The sequence below is a fragment of the Neoarius graeffei genome, chromosome 18 (genome assembly GCF_027579695.1).
Source record: "Neoarius graeffei isolate fNeoGra1 chromosome 18, fNeoGra1.pri, whole genome shotgun sequence".
Taxonomy (NCBI): Eukaryota; Metazoa; Chordata; class Actinopteri; order Siluriformes; family Ariidae; genus Neoarius; species Neoarius graeffei.
The window spans coordinates 6,026,068-6,040,597 of NC_083586.1; the positions used below are offsets into that span (position 1 = coordinate 6,026,068).

Sequence of the window (14,530 nt, forward strand, 5' to 3'; positions counted from 1 at the left end):
TCATCATAACACTTTAAAATGTAGGTCTTTTGTGATGACAAGCTGAAAAGAAAGTATTTAAAGTGGACCATGAAACAGAATGGCATTATCAAACACTTGGTTCATTTTGGCAGTCTGTCAAGGCGGCAGAAATGTGCTTCCTCTGTGTGTGACATCAATACTGAAACATGGAAAAGATAACGTGATGGTCTTGGGTAGCCTGGGCATGCCCATACTTTGTGACGCTGCATCTAAAATTTCTCGTGTGAGTCAGTCTGGCCAAGCTGCCCATCTCTGCCATTGCAGGGTTCGCCAAATTTTGGGACGTCAATGCACAGCAAGCTCCAATTGGTGGAGTTTCGGGTTTAAATCGGGTTCGGGTTTTAATATGTTACCGGAATGAGTGGTCTGATTGGTTGTGGCTTCGTCCAGGCATCTGATAGACGCATGGTTAAGCCCGCCTCTGAGAAATCGGGTAGTACGTTAGATTGGTCATACTAAAACTCGAATGAGTTTTGATTGTCGCATTAGCCAAGCTAGGTCTTCGGCACGACTGAACCAAAATGGCTACCACAGCATTCTGCAACACCATACATTACCCTACCCTTGTTGGTGAGAGGTTCATCCTACAGCATGATTATGAACCAAAACACACTGTATGCCCAAGCTATGTCACACCTATCTGCAACAGGTGTGAGACGTCTGAGGGAGTTTTTCCTTGCCACTGTCACCACAGGCTTGCTCACTGGGGATAAAATTAGCTCATGTTTTAAGTCATTCAAATTCTGTAAAGCTGCTTTGCGACAACGTTTATTGTTAAAAGCGCTATACAAAAACTTGACTTGAACAGGTGTGTGAAAAAATTCTGAAGACCATCATTTCCATTGAAGAAAAAATGCAAATGTGACGAGATGTGATCTAAAAAGTCTTACTGGTACATTTGGTATCAACATTCACACTTAATGTATACTTACTTTCTATGCATTGAAGGAAGTCTTTGAAGCTGACAACAACAAGCTCCTCTTTAGCCCTTCTGTTGCTGCCAGTGACCGAATATGAGGGCTTAAAAAGACCGGCCACGGTGTCCACATTGCTGGACAGGCGCTGAAGATCCAATAAAGCCCTCATGCCTCAGTGCTGTCGAAGAAGGTCCAGTACCTTGCCAAGACAAATAGAACAAAAAAAGTTTCTTAAAACAAGAAATTAAAGTTTCACAATACACAGTTTAAATCTAATCTAAACCCAAAAAATGGGATCTAGGCAAACACTTGTGCACATGTTTCCAACTTCCCCTGCATGTGCACGACAAATGTTAATTACATTCAAACCTGTATTTTTTTTTCCCCCAACAGACACAAATATAAACCTTTATATTGTGAAAAATGTTTGCCTCAGTGACTACATAAAGATCAGATATATGACAAAATCATATGCACATGGGACAGCAGGAGAACAGCAGGTTTAAAAAAAAAAAAAAAAAAAAAGGTACATGATAGAAAAACTAAGACAGAAAAAAACACAATCCTGACAGCAGTACTGTATAAAACTGACAATTTTACCCCATAATGAGACAAGCCACAAATGAGCTCATCCAGGCATGGTTTCCTGTGCACAATTCCCCAGTATTCTGTGGCGGCTCGAACGAAGTCCGATTTGGCGTTTAATGATATTGCACTTGGCCATCCTTCAATGGTGTAGCGCCACTCGCAGCCATCAAGTGCCTCCTGAAGCTCTGCTTCATTGGCAGACATTTCAATCTTAACATAAGACAAAAGAAATGGAAACCATAATTTATAATAGGGTAATTGTTCAGCAAACCATGAAGAGATAATTCAGGGCTCAACACTGCAACTAAATGGTCCCATTTTGCAACCAGAATTGTGGACAACACAAATACACTTCATGCCTACATGTCTGAAGATTCTCATTCATCCAGGTAATGTTATCCAAAGGAGTTAAGTTGTAAGCAACCGGACTTCTTTTTGGAGCTTGAAAGATGCTTTGTTCCTCATCCAAGGAACTTCAGTTTAGAACTAGGAGTCATATCTTTAGAAAAAGCTGGATCTTTCAAAGACACAGAGGTGCATATCTTGACTAAGGAGGATTGATGGTTTGGGAGGGGAGTGAAGGAAGCCATCTATGTCCATGTGGAACAACCAAATTTGAACAGAGGGGGAGGCCTCCATTATCATCTGTCTGCAACTTTGGTTGTTCCAGATTGACAGATGGCTTCCTTCACTCCCCTTTCAAACCATCTATCCTAGTTCCCTGACATCACACCAGAAACTGATCAAGTTCCTTGGACAAGGAACAAAACGTCTTTCAAGCTCCAAACTGAAGTCAAGTTGCTTACAACTTAACTCCTTTGAGGCACTTCATGACTAGTTAGTCTGGAGCTCTGCAAATTGTGTAAACAAAAATGCCATTATAGATAACACATTTTGTACCTTACGCAGTGATTCCCTGACATCCACCTCAGGAATGTCTTCCAGGTGCACTTGGGTTTGTCTCATGTCCCCAGACAAAATGTAATCCACCATTGATGGAGCGAAAAAGGATGGTGCTTGACCTCCTTGAACTATAATGGTGGCGAGCATCTGTCCGATGACTTGGAAAGTGCCCTTGCGTATGAGGCTGACATTTACTTTTGGAACAAATCCATTGCTCATCTCTAAACACAGATAGAGAAGTAGAAGATAAGGGCAATGGCCGGGTTTCCCAGATGCAGTCAAGAATTTCTTCTTAAGGCTCCCATAAGAAGCCACCGCGTTTCCCAAAATGCTTCTAAACCTAAGAAGACCTGCCATTAAGAGGGATCTCAAAGAAGGGTCTGGAGCATTCTTAACACCCTTCTTAGCGACAAAACACTGGAAACAACGCCACCTTGGAGATCAAGCAACGTGACACTAAGCAAATAGATATTAATGCAATGCGTCTGTCCCGATTGTGTTTTTCCCCATTTTTCCTTTTTTTCATGCACCACTACTACCCATGAAGTGTCAAAAATTTGGGGGGAAATATGTCCTCTATGGTACCATGTGTTTGAAATGTTTTACCACAGTTCCCCAATTTCTCCCTACTGTTTTTGATAAATATTTAATATTTATTTTAGGAATGTTCTGTGCTATATTTACTCCTCCTACTTGATCGCTTGTTGAACGCTAAAGCAACTCAAGATTCAGTGCATAAGCTGAATAAGGTTTAAAGCGATACTCTGGAATTTTGGACATAGGACCTCATTTCCTAGTTAGCCAGAGTGTTGATGTGCGAAGACACTTGACATTCCATGCAGTCCTTGTAGTTGCAGAGGTTGCTGGTGCTAGGCTAGTGAAAGTGAATGGCCTTTTAATAGCCTGCCACTAAAACCAGTCTTACTCAATCCACAAAGCACCTGAAGCAAATCAATTATGCCAGACTGTCGATATGAACGTCTGCGTCGATCGCATGATTTTAGAGGTAAACCAAACTTGCATTTATGTTCATTATGTTATGTCTGAGCAGCAACAGCGATTTGTACTGTACAAATCGCTGTTGCTGCTCAGACATAACATAACATAATGAACATAAATGCAAGTTTGGTTTACCTCTAAAATCATGCGATCGACACAGACGTTCATATCGACAGTCTGGCATAATAACTGATTTGCTTCAGGTGCTTTGTGGATTGAGTAAGACTGGTTTTAGTGGCAGGCTATTAAAAGGCCATTCACTTTCGCTAGCCTAGCACCAGCAACCTCTGCAACTACAAGGACTGCATGGAATCCCAAAAAAAAAAAAAAAAGTGTCTTCACACATCTCTAATACTCTGGCTAACTAGGAAATGTCCCATGTCAAAAATTCCAGAGTATCGCTTTAACACTTTGCCTTTCCAACACACAACTGACACAGAATTTAACATAGCTGGAAAATAATCAGCTGAGGCTTGACGACGGTCCAATGGGTGCAGTTCAATCAGCTACTCTGGGATCGACTGATCAATTCACTCCAGTTAAGAAGGCAGTTCAAGAAGGTTCTTAGAACATTGGTTAAGAAGGGCATAAAGAAGGCGTTTGGCAAACATTAACATTTCCTCTTAGCGGACCTCTTCTTAAGAGCCTTCTTAACCCCTTAAGAAGGCTCTTAAAGGGGAACTCCGGCACATTTGAAGCTAAATCACATTGCTAGAGGTGTTCAAGTAATGACAGTAGCCAAGACAGCGAAAATTGGTGCTCCCTGTGTGAAGATTACGCTGCTAAAGTGAACCTTTCATTCTAGCCAAATAGCCAGATGCTAGCATGGTGATGTGGACAAATTCTAAACTTTCAGGTAAAAACAACAACTTGTACACTGCAGAAGCTTGACACCACTTTCTAAACCATCTGACAATATAGTCACCGGCCTCATGAACAAAAACGATATGCCTGGTTCACACATTAGTGGTATGGGAACGTTACAAAACTTTATAAGCAGCCTTTCAAACTACCCCTGTTGGTTAGCGTGCACCTGTGAAAGCCCAAAAGAGTCGATTGCCGATATAACCCTTCAAAATATATAATTACTTTGTGTATGGGGATCTCAGCAATAGACTCTTTTGGGCTTTCACAGGCACATGCTAACCAACAGAGGTAGTTTGAAAGGCTGCTTATAAAGTTGTTTTGTAACGTTCCCATACCACTAATGCGTGAACCAGGCATATCGTTTTGTTCGTGAGGCTGGTGACTTTGTTGTCAGATGGTTTAGAAAGTGGTGTCAAGCTTCCATAGTATGCAAGTTGTTTTACCTGGAAGTTTAGAATTTGCCCACATCACCACGCTAGCCTTTGGCTATTTGGCAAGCATGACAGGCTCACTGTAGCAGCGCAATTTTCACACAGAGAGCACCAATTTTCGCCTTCTTTTGAATACTGTCATTACTCTACCACCTCTAGCAATGGGATTTAACTTCAAATGTGCCAGAGTTCCCCTTTATAACTGGGAAACCCGGCCAATGATGACTCAACAACAAATGAATAATTAATTATGAGGCAGTACACATTTAAAAACAGACCATTACTTGGGAAAAGAAGGAAGATAATTGTGTTTGAATAGTGTTTTAGACCTGGGGGTGGTTTCATGGATTAAAGCAAAAAAAAAAATCTGACTGAAAAAAAGCTCCATGTCATTGGCCTCTACCACGTCAGCGATGTGTCAAATTTTAAACGCTGTGTGTTGTCCATTATCCCCTCGGCCCCTACTTATAGTACATTTACATAATTTTAACAATGACTAAAGCTAAGGCAAGACTTTACCATTGTCATTACTGGCTATAAATGATGAAACATCAAGTTTTCAGCGCAAAGTGCAAATTTATTTCAACAATACTTTAGTAATGCACAACAGTGATTAAGAGAAAAGTGCAAGTGCAGTCGAACTTGAACCATGCTTTCAAAAGAGTGGAACAGAAAGAAAAATAAGAATCTGTTGACATAAAACCAGGAAACAAGAAACGTAAAGTGAAAGTTCACTTTTTCTGCTTCTTCGCAGTGAAGCCAAAGGCATCTATTTTTTGCCATTGCTTCCATAGACTTTCTTTTATGGCAAACTACACAAAAGCACACACCTGCCATTTTCATCTTTTTGCACCATGAGCTAAATGGCTTGCCATTATCGCCCATTTCATTTCGCCAAGCCCATCTCCACTTATTCTTTACCGTTTTGTTGATGTCTGACACATCTGTGCCTTCATTTAAAAGAAGCGCGTCCATGCTGGCAAAACCAAAAGTAATTTGACGCGCTCTAGTGATGGAAATCGAAGGGCCTATGTCAGGTGGCCTTGTACGCAGTACTGGAGTTGAGGGGGGATGTGGGGGGAGGCATCCCCCTTCTGAAATAAAAATCTCAAATCATCCCCCTTATAAAACAGCCATCCCCCCATCACATCCCTTGGGACATTTTACTGATTAATGTGGAAATTAGCCTACTATTATTTTAACAAATATTACTACTATTTCAGCATTAGAGGCTTTGCGCAGTGATAGCCTACATGTAGCCGGATAAAAAAAGACGCATATTTATTTATTCGGTTGCACCTCTCATTCACACCTATACGGAGGTTTAAGTCACTGAAAACAGCTACTTTCGCAAACTCGGGGCAGAGTGGAGATTTCTGAAAACTCCATCTTCAGACACTCGTGTAAATCGGGAAAACGAAGCAACAGTGGGTGAGAGGGCATGCGTGAATATAATGAGTAATAGTCAGGTCATAATGTAAGGTTCTGTGACCATCCTCTGGCAACAATGTTTTGATGATTGATTTGACCTCTATGGACCCTTTAGAAAAGATTTAGCTCCCATGTCCCTCCCAAAAATCCCGGCATTTTTTGTTACAGAGCCAAATTCAAAATGGCGCCCGGCGCCATCTCTAAAAAATAACTTTTGAGCTGAATGACCTAGAATCATGTATGAAGGCACTTTTTCACACAAGTCAGCCATGAGGATTCCAAATCTGACACCATTTTGATAATACAACTTTGTTTTGATCACGTAATTCAAGATGGCTGCCATCTAGTACAATAGTTCTCAACCTTTTCAGGCCGTGACCCCCCAATTTATGTGAAAGTACGTACAGTACATCAAGAGCGACCTACAGTACGCTACTGAGTAGCCAAGGTGCTTTTACTTTGAGTTTCTTACATTATCACCCCCCCCCCAAAAAAAAAACCTTGTGTCTTGACCCATAGGTTAGAAAACATAACTTTTGTTTAAAAGCAAAAAAAGGCCAGTGAGTAATGCACTCATACTATTTTGTTCATTTTATATTGTGCACATCATACCCAGTTTTCTTGATTCTAACTCTTTACCTTTCATGCCTTGACATGTCCTTTAGCAACGTCTCTGGCGACTAAAAACATCTAGCTACTTTGGCGACTTTTTGGCAATTCTAAAAACCTCATCTAGCGGCTTTGGCGACATTATGGCAAAAAGCTTGTCTTTTAAGTGACAAAATCATTGTTTTTCAGCATAACTATAGCTCTGCACCATGGTCAGAAACATCTCTCATAGCATCACCACATGCTGCTTGTTTAGTGCTGCTACTTGTTGCCTCAGTCATTCTTTTGAGCCCACAGTGAGGGGAGCTAGATATTTGATCTGTAAAGACAAATGTAAAGACAGTGTTCATGCTGCATGCACAACTGCTTGAATATGGAAGAAAGCAATATACCAACAGGGACAGATAGACAGCCATGTGTTCTCCAATGTGGTACTCTGTGTAATAAAGCCACAGATACCATTAGGTCAACTCAGAGATGGGAAAACATAAAACAAAAGTCACTGTTATGGAGTGGCCTTGACAAGTTTGGGCATGCCTATGCAACTGTTGATTGGAATAAAGGTCCAGTTGGAAAGCATGTCCATGAAGCATGTTTGTTGACACCATGTAATACTAAGAAACTGGAACAAGCCAAAACAAGACAGAGAAAACAAGAGACTGATGAATGCCCATCTCAGTCTTCTTCTATGTTAGATGAATGTTCCACAGCTGCAGATCCACCTGCCAAACGACTATAATCAAGTCTTGGGCAGATACATGATAAAACAAAATGTGTCTGGTGTTGTAAGCCTGAGTCATCAAAGCACCCAGAAACAAAGTTGAGGCTGATTTCCTATGATCATGCATGGGCAGCTTTCAAGAGCCATACAGTTGCCCTGGAAGATCAGACAATGCGGGACAGAATCAATTGCCGGATCGATTCTGCAACTGATCAGCCCTATGCACTTGAGATCCGATATCACTACACATGTTGGATGAAATATGTGACAAAATACAAGAAAATGACCGAAGATGACAAACTCCCACATATGCACAATGTCACTCTATGTGAGGCACAGACTATGTTCTTTAATCACATAAGAAAAATTATTATTGAGGAACATGAACCAAGGTCACTGCAGAGCCTCCTCCAAGACTACAGCTCTATAATATCTCGTTATGGATTCCCAACATCTGGGGTTAAATCATCTTACATCAAAGACATCCTGACCTGGGAATTTGGGAGCAAGATTGGTTTCCATTCATGCTCACAGAGGAACCAGAGTGACCTAGTCTATGACACGTCTGGCGGTGGGTCATATGTTGAAGATGCACTAAACTCCATCGGCGTCAGTAATGAGCAACTGGTGCACAATGTGGCTGAGCGGATCAGGGATGATATTAAATCTACAAAACTCATCCAATGGCCACCAAGGGTGGAGTCATCTGAATCCAATGATTCAGAAGGCAGTGACTCAGAATGCTCTGATTCAGACTGATGCATGTTTTGTGGTTGCCGTATGTTGCCGTTATTGGTGATAACTACCTCTCCACATAATGCAGCAGGTGGTACCTCCGCATTAAAAAAAATACAAAAAAAACCCCAAAAAAAACCCTCTCCGGGAACCGTCACCTTACCGTGGTGGAGGGGTTTGTGCGTCCCTATGACCCGAGAGCTATATTGTCTGGAGCCTCGTGCTCTTGGTAGGGCCTCCCATGACAAACTGGTCTCTGGTGAGGGGCCTGACGAAGAATGGTTCAGGGTGGGATGGCAGGCCCAAAGGGAGCAGTCCCCCAGCTGGCTATCTGGCTATTTTCACTCTACTGAATGCCAGCCATCTTGAATTTCAATATCAAAACTAGTTTTGATTATTAAAATGTCAGATTTGGAATCCTCAGGGTTGACTTGTATGAAAAAGTGCCTTCATACATGATTCTAGGTCATTCAGATGAAAAGTTATTTTTTAGAGATGGCGCCGGGCGCCATTTTGAATTTGGCTCTGTAGCAAAAAATGCCGGGATTTTTGGGAGGGACATTGGAGCTAAATCTTTTCTAAAGGGTCCACAGAGGTCAAGTCAATCATCAAAACATTGTTGCCAGAGGATGGTCACAGAACCTTACATTATGACCCGACTATAATAGGTGTGAATCTTTCACCGAATGCCAATTGTCCCGGTTCTTCATGAAATCGCACGTGCACGCACATTCATCAGGTTAACTTTCAAATAACTGTTCTTGTGCACTTGCGACACAGGAGCCACTTTCCTGAATTTTGAGCTTCGGAGTATTCGCTTCTTTATCTATTTTAATCAATGAAAGTGTCACATACAGTGGGGAAAACAAGTATTTGATCCCTTGCTGATTTACCCACTAAGAAAGACTTGATCCAGTCTGTAATTTTAATGGTAGGTGTATTCTAACATGGAGACAGAATATCAAAAAGAAAATCCAGAAAATAACTTAAATATCTATATTAATTTATTTGTATTTTATTGAGAAAAAGTAGTATTTGATCCCCTAGTAACCATCAAGAGTTCTTGTTAATACAGACAAGTTAGACTCTCCAAATTACCTTGTCACCTAAATTGAAGACACCTGATATCACTAATGACTTGTATAAAAGCCACCTGGCCACAGAATCAATCAGTTTGTCAGACTCCAAACTCTCCAACATGGGAAAGACTAAAGAGCTTTCTGTGGATTTAAGGGAGAAGATTGTAGACCTGCACAAGACCGGTATGGGCTACAAAACCATTAGCAAGAAGCTGGGCGTTAAGGTGACAACTGTTGGTGCAATTGTGCGCAAGTACAAGACTCACAACATGATCAATCGACCTAGGTCTGGGGCTCCAAACAAGATCTCACCTCGTGGGGTTTCCAGGATCATGAGAACAGTGAGAAATGGACCTAATACAATACGGGAAGAGTTAGCGGATGATCTTAAAGCAACTGGGATCACAGTCACCAAGCAAACAGTTGGTAACACTTTACACCGCAATGGTCTAACATCTTGCAGTGCTCGCAAAGTACCCCTGCTTAAGAAAGCACGTGCAGGCCCGCCTGAACTTTGCCAATGAACATCTGAATGACTTGGAGAGTGACTGGGAGAAGGTGTTATGGTCAGATGAGACCAAAATTGAGCTCTTTGGCATCAATTCAACCCGTCGTGTCTGGAGGGAGAGACATGCTGCTTATGACCCCAAGAACACCATCCTCACCGTCAAGCATGGAGGTGGTAACATTATGCTTTGGGGGTGTTTTTCTGCACAGGGCTACTTCACCGTATCAATGGGAGGATGGACGGAGCCATGTACCGTAAAATCCTAAGTGAAAACCTCCTTCCCTTTGCCAGGAAGCTTAAAATGGGTCGTGGATGGGTCTTCCTGCAGGATAATGATCCAAAGCAACCAAGGAATGGCTGAAGAAGAAACATATCAAGGTCATGGAGTGGCCCAGCCAGTCTCCAGACCTGAATCCTATAGAAAATCTATGGAGAGAGCTGAAGCTCAGAGTTGCCAAGCGACAGCCACGGAATCTTGATTTAGAGGTCATTTGCAAAGAGTGGACCAAAATTCCTCCTAATATGTGCAGAAACCTGGTCATCAACTACAAAAAACATCTGACCTCTGTGCTTGCTAATAAGGGGTTTGCCACAAAGTACTAAGTCCTTTTGGCAAGAGGGTTCAAATACTTATTTTCCTCAATAAAATGCAAATAAATTAATACAAATTCTTTAAAGTCGATTTCTTGATTTTCTTTGTGATATTCTGTCTCAGCATGTTAGACTACACCTACCATTAATATTACAGACTGATCGAGTCTTTATTAGTGGCCAAACCAACAAAATCAGCAAGGGATCAAATACTTGTTTTCCCCACTGTACATTAAATTACTAATGTAAAACATTCGTAGCCTATTTAAGCAATAGCTGTTTTCTCCACTGTTTTCTTAGTCTGGTTAACACCAGACCACATCACAAGTGAAATATGGTCTGGAATCCCCCTATTGAATTTCTCGTAGGGGAGGTGTGGTTTACAATTGTCAACGGCCGTTTATTGGATGTTGCGAATGTATCATTTGGCGTATACGTAGCCCATGCCCAATCATGGCAGCTGTACCCGGTGACGTAGTTAGAGCGATGAAGATGAAGAGGTGAAGAGAAGGAAAAAGAAAGAAGGCAAAACAAAAATAGGAAAACAATGGCACTGAACGATTACTGCTGTTTGTGCAAGACAAATATGAGAGAAGCTGGTTTGGTTAGTTTGGTTCGTATCGCTCGCCGCCATGTTAAATGTGATCCGTAAACAGTCCCAAATAAACTACAAGCTTCCGTTTGTCAAGTAGTACGCGTCACCATCTTTCCACCCCTCCCCACTCTCTGATTGGCTCCCTAACTCAGGCGAGCCTTTAGACCATAGTTTCCATGCTGTCTTTTCAGATCGGAACAATTGTGCAAAGCAGCATGGGATTTCCCAGGCTACTGTTTTCTGACCTTTTGTGCTTAGTGAATGAGACACTTCATTACACTCCACTGACTGACTTCCAATTCTGGACTTTTTTGAAAATGTAAAATATAGGCCTATGAGATGTTTTTTGGGACTTAATTCGCGTTTTGCTCCTTCACTATTAATTTGAGACTGACTAGGCACTAAATACTGTGGAATTATTTTCTCCTTACTATGAAGTTTGGCATCTTAAACAAGTGTCAGGAAATCTTGCAGCCCAACTCTGCAGCCTCCAATGTTTAAGCGAACTGCTGAAACCATAATGTTTAAAGATTAAATCGTAGGCTAATCAAACCAAAGAAAAAAAAAAACAGCCTTTCCAGGACGTTGTCTGCCGAAGCCTGTTTAATCTACAAAAGGCTTAATAGCAAAGGTCTTGCTGTGGCTTCAACTTTTTCACCTGATCACCTTTCAATAGGCAAATATTATTACTACTACAAAAGGCCTAGTATTAGTAGTAGACAAGTAACCTAGTTGCCTAGTAGTAGGACAGCCAAATAATTTCATCAGTGGCCTACGCCGAGCCTCCCCGGGACTAGACAGTAGCGGAGGCTGTATTTATTTATTTATGCCTATCTAGCGCAACGACTTATTCCTTTACATATACTCAAACATAGCACAAGAAAGGGTTCAACAACAGGCAATCACAGCAGCTTGGTGAAGTTCTAAATCACATCATGTCAGACCCTTACCCCCCCTTTTTTTCGGATCTGCATCACTCATTGACCTTTAGCGCTCCAGTTGACGGAAATCAGTCGTAGCAACGGAAAACTTTAATCCGTGTGGTTTCCACAAATGAGCACATTTACCAGTACATCTACTCACCTTGAAAGCCTCCACTGTTCTCAAAAATGGCCTTTCCAAGGAGCCTGAAGAACTCCCTTCTTGGCCCACCTTCATCGATGGCATCTTCTCTTTCATCACATGCAAATGTCACGCTTAAGAGCCCTGCTTTTTGGGTGAAGGTCCGCCTTCAAAACTGCTCACATGCAGTTTTCCACACCACCTTCCTGCTTATGAAGATTGTCCTTGAGGGTGGGACCACCACACTCACTGTGAGCAGAGAGGATGCCTGCCATTTCCTCCACAGACAAACCATCTGCTGCTCTACAATGTCAAAAAAAGTTTTTTTTTTTTTAAAGTAAGCACATCACCCTATGTGTGCTCTTTGAAAATGCAAATGAATCACAATTCCAATACAGTTACATACATACCTAATGAAAGGTGGAGTGTGGGAATCCTCGTGGGAGTCAAGGCTTTCCAAAATGGTCTCCTGAATGTCCTCATCTGAAGAAATAGCTCTGATGTTTTGCAACAAAAAATAAAACATTTAAAGGTTAATATAAATTACAGCAAAAACATTGTATACAAAATCTAACAATTATATAGTTACATTTATGCATCATTCAGCTTCTGTTTATATCCACAGTGACTGAGTAGGATAGACAATAACAGTACTCTGGAGTAATTTAAGACTAAATACCTTGTTTAGTAAAGGTTGTGTCTTTGGAACAATACCACTTACACAATCAGCAAACTGAATCGAATGGTTTCTTTGCTCTGCAGCCACTTCTGTGTTAGTTGAAATCACCACACAGTCTTCCTCATCGCTGCTTTCATTTGGTTCCACTTTAACCATGGAAGAATAAATGAAATGTTACCAATACAAAATTGTGTAGTGCCATAAACCAGCATAACATAAAAAATGCTAATGTAATGGAAAGACCCATTTGAAGTTATGTGAGTGAGGCTGATAGCAAGGCGTTAACATTGATACAAGGATGAGTGAGGAGGTGATAAAAGTAGAAATACACTTCAAAAACACTAATCAGTGCAGAGTTCTGTCTACACAACTTTATGAGGTGGTTTTGGCCAACATTGCACAAAATGTTCCACAATGTACCTCTTCGCCTTGTTGTTGGTGGAGAACTGTCCGTTTCCTGACCATCTGACAATTCAGGCTTCATGAAAATAAAAACAATAAATTCTGTTAGTCCACTGTACAGGCACTGACTACATTACCACAGACAATGAAGGAATTTAAACTTCTTAGATCAATGTACCTCAGACTCAACAAAAACTCTCGGATAATATATACAAAGCTCCTTGGCCACAGAGACTTAACACTTCAGATCCATTCCATACAAAAGTGGAACTTGTTTTTGGTAACATCAAAAACCGAGCACCTGGCAAACACTGCAGCACAAAAAGTAAAGAGTGAATTATAAAACAAACACCACAACAAAAAGTGTGTATGTTTTGGTCAAACAAGAGAGATGTCACCTGAAGAAATTGAAATCCCATCTGATCTGGTTGATGAAACTTATTTCTGAACAGCGAGCAGATTTCATCTCTGACCTGCTCTGCGGACCATGTTGAATTCATGTGAATTTTGCCAACCAAACCATTTAAGGACAGTTTCTCCCTCTCCTGCCCCCTTGGGACTTTCCATCTTCTGTTAATTGAAGGGAAGTCCTTTGGAAGGCAGACAACATCTTTAATGAAAATACACTCCCTTCCTGTTCCTCTCCTGCCTGATTTTGAAGGCCCTCTGCCACTGAATAATGATGGCAAAACAGGGAGTCTCTGTGGAGATATTTTCAACATTAAGGTTAGAAAGAAACAAAACAGTACAAAAAGATACACCAAGCTGTGTCTAACAGTAAGTAAATTCAGCACTTACATCCGGAAGAACTTCAGGCTCCACGCTGATGTCTCTCTGTGGAGATATTGTTAGCATTATGAAAGTGTTAAAAAGGTAACATCCATATAGGGGTGTGTGTGTCGGGTCGGCTGTGCACCGTCACTGCAGCCAGGTGCTGCTAATCAATGAGAGACTTTGCTGTTAACACTCTGTTGCCTTATGACTAATAGCCCAGTCACACCGCCCGAACTTTGCTGGAACAGTGAAAAAAAATTCATCACCGCTTGTAACCGTTCACCACCGTTTAACAAAAGTTGGCCCCCGTTAAAGCAACGCCGTATACGCTCGGCCACCGCTGATGTTTCTCGAGGGGCCCTCCTACCGCTCCGAAAGTTTTGAGCTGCACAAAATATTGCGAGCAGTGAGGGGGCAATTTTCCGCCCCGGCAAAGTTCACCCCCGCTCCACCAATGCCCAGTCAAAGTTTGGCACCGCTAAACGCAAGTTTGTGGACGCTTGGGTCTGCTAGGCCAACGCAGAAATCTTGAACGCTGGACCACCGCTGCTTCGCCAGCGTTGCCCGGGCAGCGATTAAACGTTGCACAAACTTCGGTGGAGCAGTTGTAAGCGTTTT

At 41.7% G+C, this 14,530-nt stretch overlaps 1 protein-coding gene across 1 annotated transcript; it reads right to left on the reverse strand.

Moving 5' to 3' along the window:
* Positions 1-1,029: 1,029 nt before the first annotated feature.
* LOC132866592 (uncharacterized) lies at positions 1,030-13,627 on the reverse strand. Its single transcript, XM_060899398.1, has 8 exons — positions 13,612-13,627; positions 13,440-13,449; positions 12,468-12,554; positions 12,241-12,360; positions 12,079-12,167; positions 2,427-2,650; positions 1,539-1,736; positions 1,030-1,137 (listed from the first exon to the last, which is right to left on the reverse strand). The coding sequence occupies exons 1-8, from the start codon at positions 13,625-13,627 to the stop codon at positions 1,111-1,113; spliced, it is 771 nt and encodes a 256-aa protein (XP_060755381.1). The 3' UTR covers positions 1,030-1,110.
* Between the last annotated feature and the right edge of the window lie 903 nt (positions 13,628-14,530).